Here is a 13,174-nt window from a genome sequence, read left to right as displayed (position 1 = left end):
CCCTGGTCAGAGAACTAAGATCCTATGTGCCATGCAGTGAGATTAAAATAAATAAATAAATAAATTAAAAGATCACCAAAGGAAGTATTGGCAGTTTCTTGAAAAGTTAAAATACCCTAACACATCTGGCCATTCCACATTTAGGTATTTACCCAATAGAAAAGGAAATATATGTTCATTTAAACTCTGTAGATAAATGTTTATAGCAGCTTTATTTTTAAGTAGCCAAAAGCTGACATAACCCAGTAGCCATCAATAAGTGAATGGAAAAACAAACTAATACACATCCACAGGACAGAATACTTTGGGGAAATAAAAAGAATTAATTCTTGATACATGCAATAGCATGAATGAATCTCAAAATAATTATGCCGACTGAAAGAAATCAGATCCTCCCCAACATACGCTGTGATTCTACTCAGATACAAGTCTAGAAATATGAACTAATCTATAGTGACAGAAAGCAGACCAGTGGCTGCTTTGGGAGGGTGTGGTGGGATGGAGGAGAGGGTTTACACAGGGACATGCCCATGATTTGGTGGGTGATGGACGTGCTCACTCTCTTGATTATGGGGATGGTTTCACAGGTATTTACATATGTCATATCTCAGCAGATCATACCCACCAAACATGCACAGTCTATTGTGTCAATTATACACAGTAAATCTGTTGAAAAGAAAACCAAAAACCCAACAGAATGCAGGCCTTTAGGCTGTGCTTTAGAAAAGACTGTAAAATTTTCCAAATAAAAATGGACTTAAAAATCAGTTATCTAAGAATTTAAACTACTGATTATAAAGCATCTGCTCTGCACACAGCTGAAACTATGATTCAAAGTTTTTTTTCAGTTTGCTGACATATTAGCAGTTTTCTGAAACAAAAGTATGTTGAAGACAAATCTCTTTTTTTGTTTGTTTTGCTCTTAAGCTTTTTCTTACTTTTGTCCAGTGGTGATGGACATCCATTGTTCCTAGCATCACATGGCCCACTGCACTCATCCCGGACCGGTCTGTAAATATTATTGTACATCCTGATGATAAAACACAAACCCTTTGGTCACTGTCCAGAGAGGCTTTATTTTTTTAGCACTGTGCAAATAATTACTTACATTTCATGTATCAATTCAGGAGTAAACTTGGTAGAAGTTACTGTTTCATTCAAAGGAACAGACTTAACAATTCAGCTGAGATCAAGCCACATCTACACAGACTTTCAACAGTTTTCCTCTAGAATTTACAGATTTGTATAGCTGTTAAGGGATATGGATTTCGAAAGCGAATGGCAATTGTTTACCTTTTGCATTTTTAAGGGTTTCCAAGTTCTGCTGGGCTAAGCGGCCTAAACTGTGTAGCTGGCTGCAGCGGTGGGCGATGCCCCAGCTCCTCTGCCACCTGGTCCAACAGAGCACACAGGCCCGTTATCACCCGTGTCCCCCCAGAGGGAGGCACATACTCACCCCCACCTGCCTGACTTCTGTGAAAGCTCCAAGTGTAAACACTTTCCTTATAGATCTGAGTTATCTTCAACAATTATGATTTAAATAAAGAAGAACATTTAAGTACTGTGTGATTCTGCAAGCACAGGATAAAGGTGCTGTTACTATATCCAAATAGTCATTTGGTTCAATATAAGAAAACAGTCCTCATAATGACGGCTGAAAGCAAAACAGGCTGTAGCAAAACGGTCACAGAAGTTCACGCACGAGGCCAGATGACCACGCCTCAGGGGGTCCCACGGATGAGCCACACCCCCACCCCTTAGGGCTGTAGCTGTTAAACCTATTTTATAATAAACTTCAGCAAATGATTTCTAAGTTTATGAAAACTTCTTAAAAAGTCATATGGTGATTACAGTTAATAATAATACTGTAATGCATTTTGAAAATTGCTTAAAGAGTAGATCTTAAAAGTTCTCATCACAAGAAAAAAATTTTCCTAGCTTTGTATGACGACAGCTGTCAACTAGAATTATTGTGATCATTTTATAATGAATATGAATAATGAATTATTATATAAAACACTTGGAACTAGTGTAATGCTATATATCAACTATATCTCAATTTAAAAAAATTTAAAAAGTCATGCTATATAACACAGAAGCAAAGACTACAACATTTTTTTTTCTTTCCCTTTCTCTTTTTTTTTTCAGTTGTTCAGTCAGATGTGTCCAACTCTTTGCGACCCTATAGACTGTAGACCGCCAGGCCCCTCTGTCCATGGAATTCTCCAGGCAAAAATACTGAAGTGGGTTGCCATGTCCTTCTCCAGGGGATGTGCCCTCCCCAGGAACTGAACCTGCACTTCCTGTGTCTCCTACATTGCAGGTGGATTCCTTATGTGCTGAGCCATCAGTGAAGCCCTCCTTTTCTCTTTTTAAACTCAAATACCAAACATATGTTGGAGAATTACTGATTTTTTTAATACATTATATGCATATATACATATGGAAAAGTATATTTTTCTTATAAGCCCATTATGTTATTATGCTAAAAAAATTATTATGCTAAAAATATCAGTATCTAAACCTTACTTCACCTTTTTAAATAAGAAATTCATAATGGTTTTCTTAGATAAACATTTGATTAGTTTCATAAAAAGATAATTGAAAATTTAGTGAACGGAATAATTAAAGATGCAAATATTTAACTATTAGAAACCTTTACCAATAGGTAACACAAGTTTATTTTAATCTATAAATCAGGTTTTCTCTTCTTCATTACCTGATATCTGACAGCTGCAACTGATGAGACAGTTCATCTTTTAAACGATCGAGTTCTTTTCTAAGTGGCAAACTATTTTTCAGCTTTTTAACAGCACTTTTCCCATTGTTATCTAACCAGGATCTAGAAAGAAAAAAAAAAGAGATGTACACTTTGCAATACTAACTCTAATGCAAACATTTCTACTATTCAAAGATGTGTTCATTACCTTAAAGCAGCCCTAATGTTAAAGCGAGTTTCCCATCAAACCTTTACCAAGTTATAAGCACTCCTGCCAAGCCTACTTTTAGAGTAAACGCCTACTTCTAAAACAGGCTTCTTGGAGAACCGCCAGCACCTGTTAATCTTGTTTTAGTTATGACAACTTCCTTAGCCTAGCAAAAAATTTAAACTTTCATTACACCAAAGCTTGTTACTAGATTTCCAGAGATGCGATTATTTTTTAAAAATCTAAGATGCTTCAAGGACTTCTCCGGTGGTCCAGGGGTTAAGACTCCATGCTTCCAAAGCAGGGGGTGCAGGTTTGATCCCTTGATGGGGAACCAAGATCCTGCATGTCCCACCCCCCTTGCCCCCAAAAGGCTGAATATTTAGGAATTCCCTGGTGATCCAGTGGTTAGGACTCTGTGCTTCTGCTGCAGGGGGGCATGGGTTTGATCCTGGGTTTAAGGATTAAGATACTGCATGCCCTGCAGTGTGGCCAAAAAATAAAGAATAATAATAATTTTAAAAAGCATTAAAAATAAATAAGTTAAAAAAATTAAACCTCCATTATGTTTACTGCACTTTTCAGAAGGCTCTACTCGGCCTTCACTTATATCAGTCATCTCCATGTCAGGGCAGGGCTACCCCTTCTCCAACTAGAGCAAATGATGTGGTCGTGCAGCCAGACAGTGAAAAAGTCAACTCAGAAGATGTACCGAATGGTACTGGTGTCATTTAAAAGGCACTATTTCCTGATGAAGAAACTTGTGAAGGTGACTCTATGGATTCTAACTGGGTAGATCCAGCTTCTTCCTTGGTCTTCATCTTGTCTATTAGCACCCTGAGTTCTCTCTGCTCACTGCAAACCCTGCCCCCCCCCACCCCGCCCACCTTTCTGTCCAAAGGCTCCCACTGCTCAGACCTTACTAGTCAGTGCCCACCTCCTCCTCCCAAGTGTGTCTGCTGGCCCCTTAGTTTCTTTCCACCCAACTAAGTGGCCGGCTCTACTCTCACATCTCCCCTCCTTGATCTTTCTCCTATAACTACATCATGGGCTCAGCAGAAAAATGTTCTCTTAAATCTGCATTTCTCAGTGAAGTCTTAAAGTCTGCCTAGGGATTAGAGGGGGACAGCTTTCAGAACAGAGCTGAAGGCAGCTGAGGTGGCCTCGTACAGAACAGCACGCTCCACCCGCTCCCCGCTCTCAGGCTGTCTCTCCCTCAGTGTTACAGTGGCCACAGCACAGGCATGCTGGCTCTGGCGCAGGGTCTCTCTTTCCCGAGGGAAGTCTGCACAAACAAGGCCTCGGTCGTGCCTGGGAGTGCAGGAGTGGCCGTGGTAGAATAGCAAGCAGACTCCAGGACCAGAGGAACATTTTGGGTGGAGGTGGAGTGGGCCTTGGGAACAGCTGAGAAAGAGAAAGCTCCAGGGAGGCTGGGGGAAGATGGTCTAAAGTGCCCCACCCTCAGGACATCTGACACCCCATTGGACACCTGTCAGTGACAGTCAGGTGTTATGATAATGGTGCAGAAAGGCTCATTTGTCCATCTCAAAAATGCCTGCCAAGTAAACCTTTTTAGGGTTCTTTTTAATAGTCACTTTAAAGGTTGTAGATGTTGTGATCTACAATATTTAAAAACTAATCAAGTTGAGGGAATTCCCTGGTGGTCCAGTGGTTAGGATCCCACACAGGGCACGGGTTCGATCCCTAGTTGGGGAGCTAAGATCCTGAAAGACATGTGGTGTGGCCAAAAAAAGAAAGTCAAGTTGAAACTCCCAGAACCAGTCAAATATTTATCCTGAAGGCCTAACAGTATAAGGAAGACACATCTAGCAAGGAGGAGAGAGATAAGCAACTGGAAGAGAATATATGAGCTTCTATGAGGACAAAGCAAGAGTGAATTACTTCTGCCTGGAAGGTTCTACAGAGCAGGTGTAAGTGACCTGGAACCTGAGAGATGGATCAGGTTTTCCCAGGCAGATTAGTGAGAGGGAAGGGCATGCCCACCAGGCTAGCACACAGGGAACTGTGAGATGAACCAGATCACACAATGCCTGGGGGTGGGGTGGGGCGTGGGATGAGACTGGAGGGGGATGTGCGTGTGTGGCAGAGAGAGAGAGAGATCCTAAAATGTCTTGCACACTGCGATAAGGAACTGGGACCTTGCACTCTTAAGTAAAGGTGTCCTACTTGTTTTTTGGCCGCTGCAGGGATCTTAGTTCCTGGACAGAGGTGAACTCGGCCCCCTGCAGTGGAAGTGCAGAGTCCTCATCACTGGAACGCCAGGGAGTCCCTACATTCCACAGTTTTTTGATTCACTAATTGTGCGCAGTTGTTAATAATTCTTCCTACTCCCCTTTTAAGAATATTGGTAAAGACTTGTCATTTCTGCATGGTGTGTGAGAAATAAGAAAAAAAAATCTTACTTTATGTCATGATTATTAGCTATTACAATTTTTCCATTTTCCCTCATTTATTAAGTGCTACATATTAATTTACTTTAAATTAGGTAAGAAAAAGGATGATTTGTAGACAAATGAATTATCAAGCAAATACCATGTTTCCTTTTGGGACCAAATGTCTTAAAATGTGAACTGAAATAGAATCTTATGATTATATATTCATGACCTGATTTTTGGAGTTCTTACATTTAATGTATAAAATTTAAGTGGCCTAGTTTAACAATTTTTGTGTTTTGCTTCTAAAGCCTGAGACAAAAATGAAGGTTCTACAGTTGGCATTTATCTATCTATGTAGACATTAGATCTATCTATGTGATAGTTTCAGGTGAACCATGAAGGGACTCGGCCACACATATACATGTAGTCATTCTTCCCCACTGAGGACTGCAAGATCTGTTATAAACAAGGCTAAAACATGTTAAAACATGTAATGCTGTATCATTAATTTCATTTGCCAAAACTAAGAAAAGCTATATAGCTAATAATTGTCTGACAATATACATAGCAGTGGACACTGCATTTTGTCAATAAATTAGAATGTTAAATTTCCACCGACTTCAATTTCTAAAACAATGGTTTACTCAATTTATGTTATCTTCTTTGAGAGAAGACAAGTTAAAATGACATGATTTGAGCTAGTGCTGGTAATTATTGGGCTTTCCTGGTGGAGCAGACGGTAAAGAATTCATAAGAGCATCAGTTTTAAAAAATGTATACCTATGGAGAAAATCAAGGATTCATAGTAACACAACTCATCTACACTCAGGAATTTTCCTTAAGATAATGTATCTCCTACTAAAACAGCAGATACTTTTATTAAGTCAACACTAGTGAAACTAACAGAGGCACTGTTCCAAAAAAAAAAAAAAAAAAACCCCCAAAAAACAGGCCCTTTACATTCATTGCTGAGTCACTTCTGCTGCCCTCTTCTGTATTAAGCTACTTTACACTTCCATATTAAACCTTGAGTTCTCCATACTGTGCCTACAGCACTCCACAGTCACACTTATTTAACAGTTCTTTAATTCAGTGTTAATAAAAATGCTAGACAGGTTTTATGAATCTGTGAAGCAGATTAGTATTAGAAAGAGAGATGATTAAAACATAGTCCCTACTCTTAAAAACTCATTATCTATTAATAGTATAATATAACCTAAGAGAGTCTTTTATTAAAGACTCAAGAATTTTACTGGATGAACTACATACAAGGAAGGAAATTATACTTGGCTTGGACAAGGAACCAGTGAACCAGCAGTTATCTTGGGGAACTGGCTTTTCCCAGTTCCAATCTTTCTTCATTAGTTTGCCAGCTGACTAACTCTGAGTTCAGGGTCCCTGGAACAGTCTTTTCACAATGGTTACATATTTAGCACCCCACTCCAGTACTCTTGCCTGGACAACCCCAAGGGCTGAGAAGCCTAGTGGGCTACAGTCCATGGAGTCACAAAGAGTTGGACACGACTGAGCGACTTCACTTCACTTCACTAAGCCTCTTGACTTAACGGTGCAACAAATCTTATTCTTGCTCTTTTGCCCCGACTTATCCAATCCCACGTTTTTCTATACTGAAAGGTATAGGTAACACATTCCCAAGCTTTGGTTCATCTGGACACACTGTGAGGAATACCCTCTTAACGGTGTAAAGCGGAAGCATCACGGGCTGGAACCCAGTGCATGTAAGGCTGAGACATAGCTCATACTCAAAACAAAACAATTTTCAGTGTCTGGTATCAAGAGGCGAAAAAAAAAAAAAAATCAAATACCATTAGAAGTATTCTGGCCACTTTGAGTAGGAAGTATGAAATATCTTTTTTGTAATGGTTACTGGGTTAACTATATTGATTGCATTACTTTTCTGGAAAATTAAACTTTTATTTTTTCAATTTAAATTTTTTTCTTTTGGATTCACTACACAGCATGTAGGATCTTAGTTCCCCAAGCAGGGACTGAATCTGTGCCCCCTGCAGTGAAAGCTCAGAGCCTTAACCACTGGATCACCAGGATCTCAGACTATAATTTTAAACATAAACAACAGGTAAGTAAAAACTCCTACATACGTTAGGGTTGTTTCCGTTCTCCAGACTTGCTCGAGGTCTTCATCAGGGTCCTTGAATCCAGTAAAGGAGTAGTAAGACTTGTCCCATTTGATGGGCCTGTCAGATGTCCTTTTGGCCTCTTTGAGAGGCTGGGAATGCACATTAGTATTCAAGCTTTGGACATGTTCAACAGATAAACTGCAGGAGTTGAGAATATATAATACTGTGCTTAGCAGATCTCTGGTGTGCAAAGTAAATTTGACTGCTCGAAATCCTAGAGAATATAATTCCCCCAAACAGTTAATACAGATGATTATTTGCTTTACTTTAAAAACATTTTTTTCATACAACATTTATAGAATCAAAATCTTTTAAAACACTCCATTACCAATTAAAATTTATCCTACTAAAAAATCATCTGTAAATGGAAAATGATGTCCCTTCTTCAGAACTGTACCATACTATCTCGATCTTTATGAAGTTCTCTGTCAGCTCCCTTTTCTAGTCTGGCGCCAGTGACCCCGGCCCAAGAAGAGGATTGAGAATATTTTTCAATGCTGTTCATAAACTGTATTTCTACAGTCTAAGGAATGAGAAAGTTCTATAAGCAAGTGTCCACCAAAGACAGTCTCCAGGGCTAAGGCCCAGGGGAAGGGCAGAGGCAGGGGAGGCTACCTGGGGACAGTGGTTTGTGGAGGGGGCCAATCCAGTCTCAGTGGCCACAGAAACTCATCTCAAATTTTCTCTATGATTAAAAGTGACTGTGCTTATACTCCCCTGTCCCCATCTTGTGACTCAGTATTTTCAGAAGTGACTCAAAATTCCCTAATTTTTTAAAAGTCAGCACTTCACAATCTGATTTTAATACACGTAGCCACTGTGCTCAGACTAGTAATCTAACTTGTTAAATCAGCAACAGGAAATCTACTGGGTTCCCTCGCTACTTATTGGTTATTAAACTTGGCAGCAGTTGAACGTGTATCACTTTTCAATCAACATTCCCATCAGGTACCATTATTATCTCGTTTGAAATGTGAAGAAGCCCAGGCTCAAGGGGTTAAGAATAGTGAGTGAGGGTTTACATCTGAGCCGACACCAGGCCAAGCATTTTCCCCACTATAAATAACATGCTGACCCCTTTTTCTTTAAAATTTTTTAAAAATTGGTTTTAAAAATTACGTAAGTATTATATAAGTACATCCATACTGTAAAATGATACATATAAAGTAAAAGTCTCCTGTTGACAGGCACACAATTTTACTAGATACAATCCTATTAACAGTCAAGTACACACTGCCTTACATGGTAGCTACTAGGCATATGTGGCTATTTAAAATTAAATTGATTAAAATGAAGTTAAATTTAAAATTCAGTTCCTGGTCACACTAGCTCCACTTCAAATGCTCAGGAGCCATATGGGGCCAGTGCCAGCTGTACCAGACATGCACACACACACACAAGTGACATCACTGCAGAAGGTTCTCTGAAATAGCACTGCTCTAGGCCTTTCCTATGTGCTTTGTATGTGTGTTACCCATGACATACACACTTAGGTCTTTGCACACACACACCCCTATGGTGTGAACTGCTCCATTTAAACATATAAACTCAGCTGTGTCCGATTCTTTGCAACCCCATAGATGGTAGCCTGGAGGTTCCTCTGTCCATGGAATTCTCTAGGCAAGAATACTGCAGTGGGTTGCCATTCCCTTCTCTAGGAGATCTTTCTGAGCCAGGGATCGAACCCAGGTCTCCTGAATTGCAGCCAGATTCTTTACTGTCTAATCTACCAGGGAAGCCCCATATAAACTACACCATTCTGCATGTATTACTTTGAACTTGCTTTTGTTATTTAACCCGGGGGACTCCTCCATATCTGTATGTATATGTCAATCGCTTTTGTTTTAGTAGTGCTATGCTAATCCACATAATGAATGTAGCACAATGTATTTTACACTTCTGAAACTGATGGGCATAACAATTGTTCTTAATTATTCACTGTTCCATTCAAGGCTGAAGTGTGCTTTTTTTCATGTCTTTGCCACTGACGACAGTCATCACAATCTAGATTGTTCTCAGAGATACCTATTCTGCCTGCCACACAGATTTACAGAGCCTAGAACATGCAAACTAAGAAAGAGTTTTTAGTAGAATCATTGATGGTAATCTGAGAGAAGTGCTGGTAGAATTATTCTAGGTGGTGAAAGAGGAAAGGAAACCCCAAATTTCTGTAGCTGAGGTTCGGAAGAAATAGTTTATCCTCAGAAGAGACGAGTCAAGGAATAAATCTCAATTTCTCTCCTAATTTACCAACTCCATTAATCACTTAATTCAATGTAAGAGCTGCTACATAGTTTGGAATGCCTGAGCCAGACTGCACTCATCCTTTATTGGGAATATTATCTAATTAACTCAATTTGCATTGATTACTAAGGCTAAACATTTTTACATGCTTATTGGCTACTTGTTGTTCAGTCATTTAGTTGTGTCCGACTCTTTGCAACCCCATGGACTACTGTAGCCCACAAGGCTCCTCTATCCATGGGATTTCCCAGGCAAGAATACTGGAGTGGGTTGCCATTTCCTTCTCCAGGGGATCTTCCCGACCCAGGGATGGGACCCTCATCTCCTGCTTGGCAGGTGGCTTCTTCGCCACTGAGCCACTTGGGAAGACCCATTGACTATATATGGGTATTATTTCTTGAAGTAGCTAGACACTGTTTGCCAATCTTTGTAACTAAGCTACTCTTCTTTCTGACACCTAAAAACTTATATTCTAATGTTATCTTTTTCTCACTTATGCTATGTTTTCTCTCATCTCTTAATTATTTTTCATAATCTATTTTTATTAGGAAATGGTTCAAAGTTAACCATTAACTGAAAGTAGAGGATTTTTCTCTTTACTTAGCCAAAGCTGACTACAGCTACTTGTTTTAGCATTAATTCACAGAAAACTCTTAGTAAATCTTTAAATTGTTTTAAAGTTCATTCTAAAAAAGTTATTTCCTCAAGAATGACAAAAAGCATGGATGTTTAGAGAATAATGAACCCACATTTACCCTTAGTTGTAAGTATTACTGGGGCTTCCCTGGTGGTTCAGAAGGTAAAGATTCTGCCTACAGTGCAGGAGACCTGGGTTCAATCCCTGGGTGGGGAAGATCCTCTGGAGCAGGAAATGGCAAACCACACCAGTATTCTTTCCTGGAGAATTCCATGGACAGAGGAGCCTGGTGGGCTAGAGTCCATGGGGTCGAAAAGAGTTGGACATGCAAAGCAGTGACAAAGGACCAAACAGAAAGCTGTATATTAAGACTGATCAGATTTTAGAAATAGTATGAGGCTGGGGTTAGAGAGTTCAAAGACCCTTATTCTGTCTCCATGGTCCTGGGACGTTACTAAGTTACAATTGGGCAAATACTAGGTACCTTACAGGGTGCTTTGAGGACTAGGTAAGAAAAGGTAAGCTATACTTTAAAAAAGCTATAAATTGTCATATACACATTTAACACTTAAACAGCACTGAAATAGGAAGGGGACAAACAGAAATGTTTTAGTTTTCTAGTCAAAAAAGTTTAAACATTCCAAGTGGCTCATCCACACTGCCATATATAAAATGGCTAGTGGGAAGCTGTGTATAGCACAGGGACTCTCAGCTCTGTGCTCAGTGATGACCTAGAGGGGTGGGATGGGGATGGGGTGGGGGGAGCTCAAAGGGGAGGGGATGTATGTCTACATATAACTTATTCACTCTGTTGTACAGCAGAAACGAATACAACATTGTAAAGCAACTATCCTTAAGGGAAAAAAAAGAGGCTCATCAAACAGAAGTAGCCAGGAATAAAATCTAACTCCAGGAAAACACTTGATTAAATGATATTACTTTCTACGACAAGGCTTCACTCCAAAGGTCTTCTAGCAACTTTTAGACAGATTGAACTCATACCAAATGATGCCTGCAAGGGTGCAAGGGACATATGAGAAATAAGAAATGTACCAGAAGTGCTGAAGTGTTCCTGGCCATCAGAGGGATTCTGATCTGTTTCTCTTACATAAAACACAAGCTGGGTTGGTTTCAAAGACTTGAAGCCTGGTTTCTGAAGGTTTTCTAAGTAGGCACTTAATCTCTTAAGGGAATTTTCATTGACTTCCTGGAAAAAAAAAAATTGAGATATTTATGTACAAAATAGACAAGGAAACATCAGAAATTATATCCCAACCTTTTAAACACACTATCGAGTGTATTAAAGAATTTAGTATTAAAAAAGGTTGGGATTTCATAGCTCCTTGGTACAGGATAAAATTGGATCCATACCTCACAACATGTAGCTCCACAGAGCAGAGATGTAAAAAAAAAAAAAAAATGTAGCTACAAAAGTATTAGAAGAAAGCATGGCTGAGTTCCTTTATAAATGAGATGTAGAAAAAGCCTAACTATGACGAAATATCTCAATTAATAAATGATTGATAAATCCAATTACATAATAAAAACTTAATATAGTACAAGGGACTGTATTCGATATCTTGTGATAAACCATAATGAAAAAGAATATAAAACACATATATATGTATAACCGAATCATTGTGCTATATAGCAGAAATCAACACATTGTAAATCAACTATACTTCAATTTTATTTTATTATTTTTTTTATACTTCAATTTTAAAACAAGCTTAAAAAAAGAACACATAAAAAACTACACACACACACACACAATTCTACAGACAAAAACCAACTCTCAGCTATATTGGGTTGGGGGTGTGATGATTTACTAACTAGAAGGATTTACAGAACTCAGAAAAGCTATTATACTCACGGTTACACTTTATTACAGCAAAAGGATACATTTAAAATCAGCAAAGGGGAAATGTGTGCAGGTGGAGTCCAGGAGGGACCAAGCTCAAGGTTCCAGTTGCTCTCTCCCAGGGACGTTGTACAGACAGTGCTTAAGCTCCCGGCAAGGACATGTGACAACATCAGAAGCGCTGCCAACCACAAAAGCTCACTCAAGCCTCGGGGGGCCAGGGCCTTTACTGGAGCACTATGTGCCCATGTGACTGACCTTAGTTATTTGTCTCCAGCCTCCCCAGAGGGTCTCAGACATGAGAAATTATGCATTTCACCATAACTCACATTGTTAGGATAAACTGTCTGGTGTGGCCCAAGGCTTTGGGCACACAGAAACATTCTTATCAGGCAAGGATATCCCAGGGCTCAGAGCTCATCTCCCAGGAGTGAAGAGCCAGGACTGAAGCCAGGCATTTCTTTGTAACAGAACAACCCAAGTCTGCCGAGTTCACGTTTTACGGCACATAAAAGTTTTAATTAAAAAAAAAAAAAAAGGGTATATTGGTAGAGGACAGAAATCATCACCTAGTATTAAGCTTAATTTTTCCACACACATTGGATTTAAAAACTGTAAATTGTGAAACATTAAATTATATTCATGTATGACATTCCCAATAATTTGTATTACTTTATTATATCTCCAAGGTAGTGGATATTTTGCTGTTGATTCAGTTTACTAATTAGTTAAAAAGGATCTAATTTCTAACAACCAATATAACAACCATCATAATCAGAGTATTTTCCTAAAGCAAAGAAGTAAAACTGATTTATTTTCCATGGTAAGTAGAAAAAGGCAATACAGTAATGTTCTAATTTTCAAGAGTTTTAAATTCCTTTTCATGTTAAACCAGTCATCAGTCTAAGGAAGATAAAAGGAACCGATGAGATAATTTCAAAGCATTTGGT

At 39.0% G+C, this 13,174-nt stretch overlaps 1 protein-coding gene across 3 annotated transcripts in view; it reads right to left on the bottom strand.

The window, feature by feature from the left end:
• TCAIM (T-cell activation inhibitor, mitochondrial) overlaps positions 1–13,174 on the bottom strand; it is a 37,627-nt gene that overhangs the window by 8,592 nt on the left and 15,861 nt on the right. For 2 of the 3 annotated variants that reach the window (XM_005695595.3, XM_018038411.1), the window contains exons 4-8: positions 11,417–11,570; positions 7,444–7,696; positions 2,720–2,842; positions 1,294–1,391; positions 939–1,030 (exon numbers count right to left, since the gene is read on the bottom strand). In XM_005695595.3, coding sequence (XP_005695652.1) covers positions 939–1,030; positions 1,294–1,391; positions 2,720–2,842; positions 7,444–7,696; positions 11,417–11,570 — 720 coding nt within the window. The remainder of the gene's footprint in view (positions 1–938; positions 1,031–1,293; positions 1,392–2,719; positions 2,843–7,443; positions 7,697–11,416; positions 11,571–13,174) is intronic. The other variant, XR_001297097.2, reaches the window with a different exon arrangement.

This window comes from Capra hircus, chromosome 22 (assembly GCF_001704415.2).
Source record: "Capra hircus breed San Clemente chromosome 22, ASM170441v1, whole genome shotgun sequence".
NCBI classification, from domain to species: Eukaryota; Metazoa; Chordata; class Mammalia; order Artiodactyla; family Bovidae; genus Capra; species Capra hircus.
The sequence above is the reverse complement of the archived record's forward strand: the minus strand, read 5'-3'. Positions and strand labels throughout refer to the sequence as shown.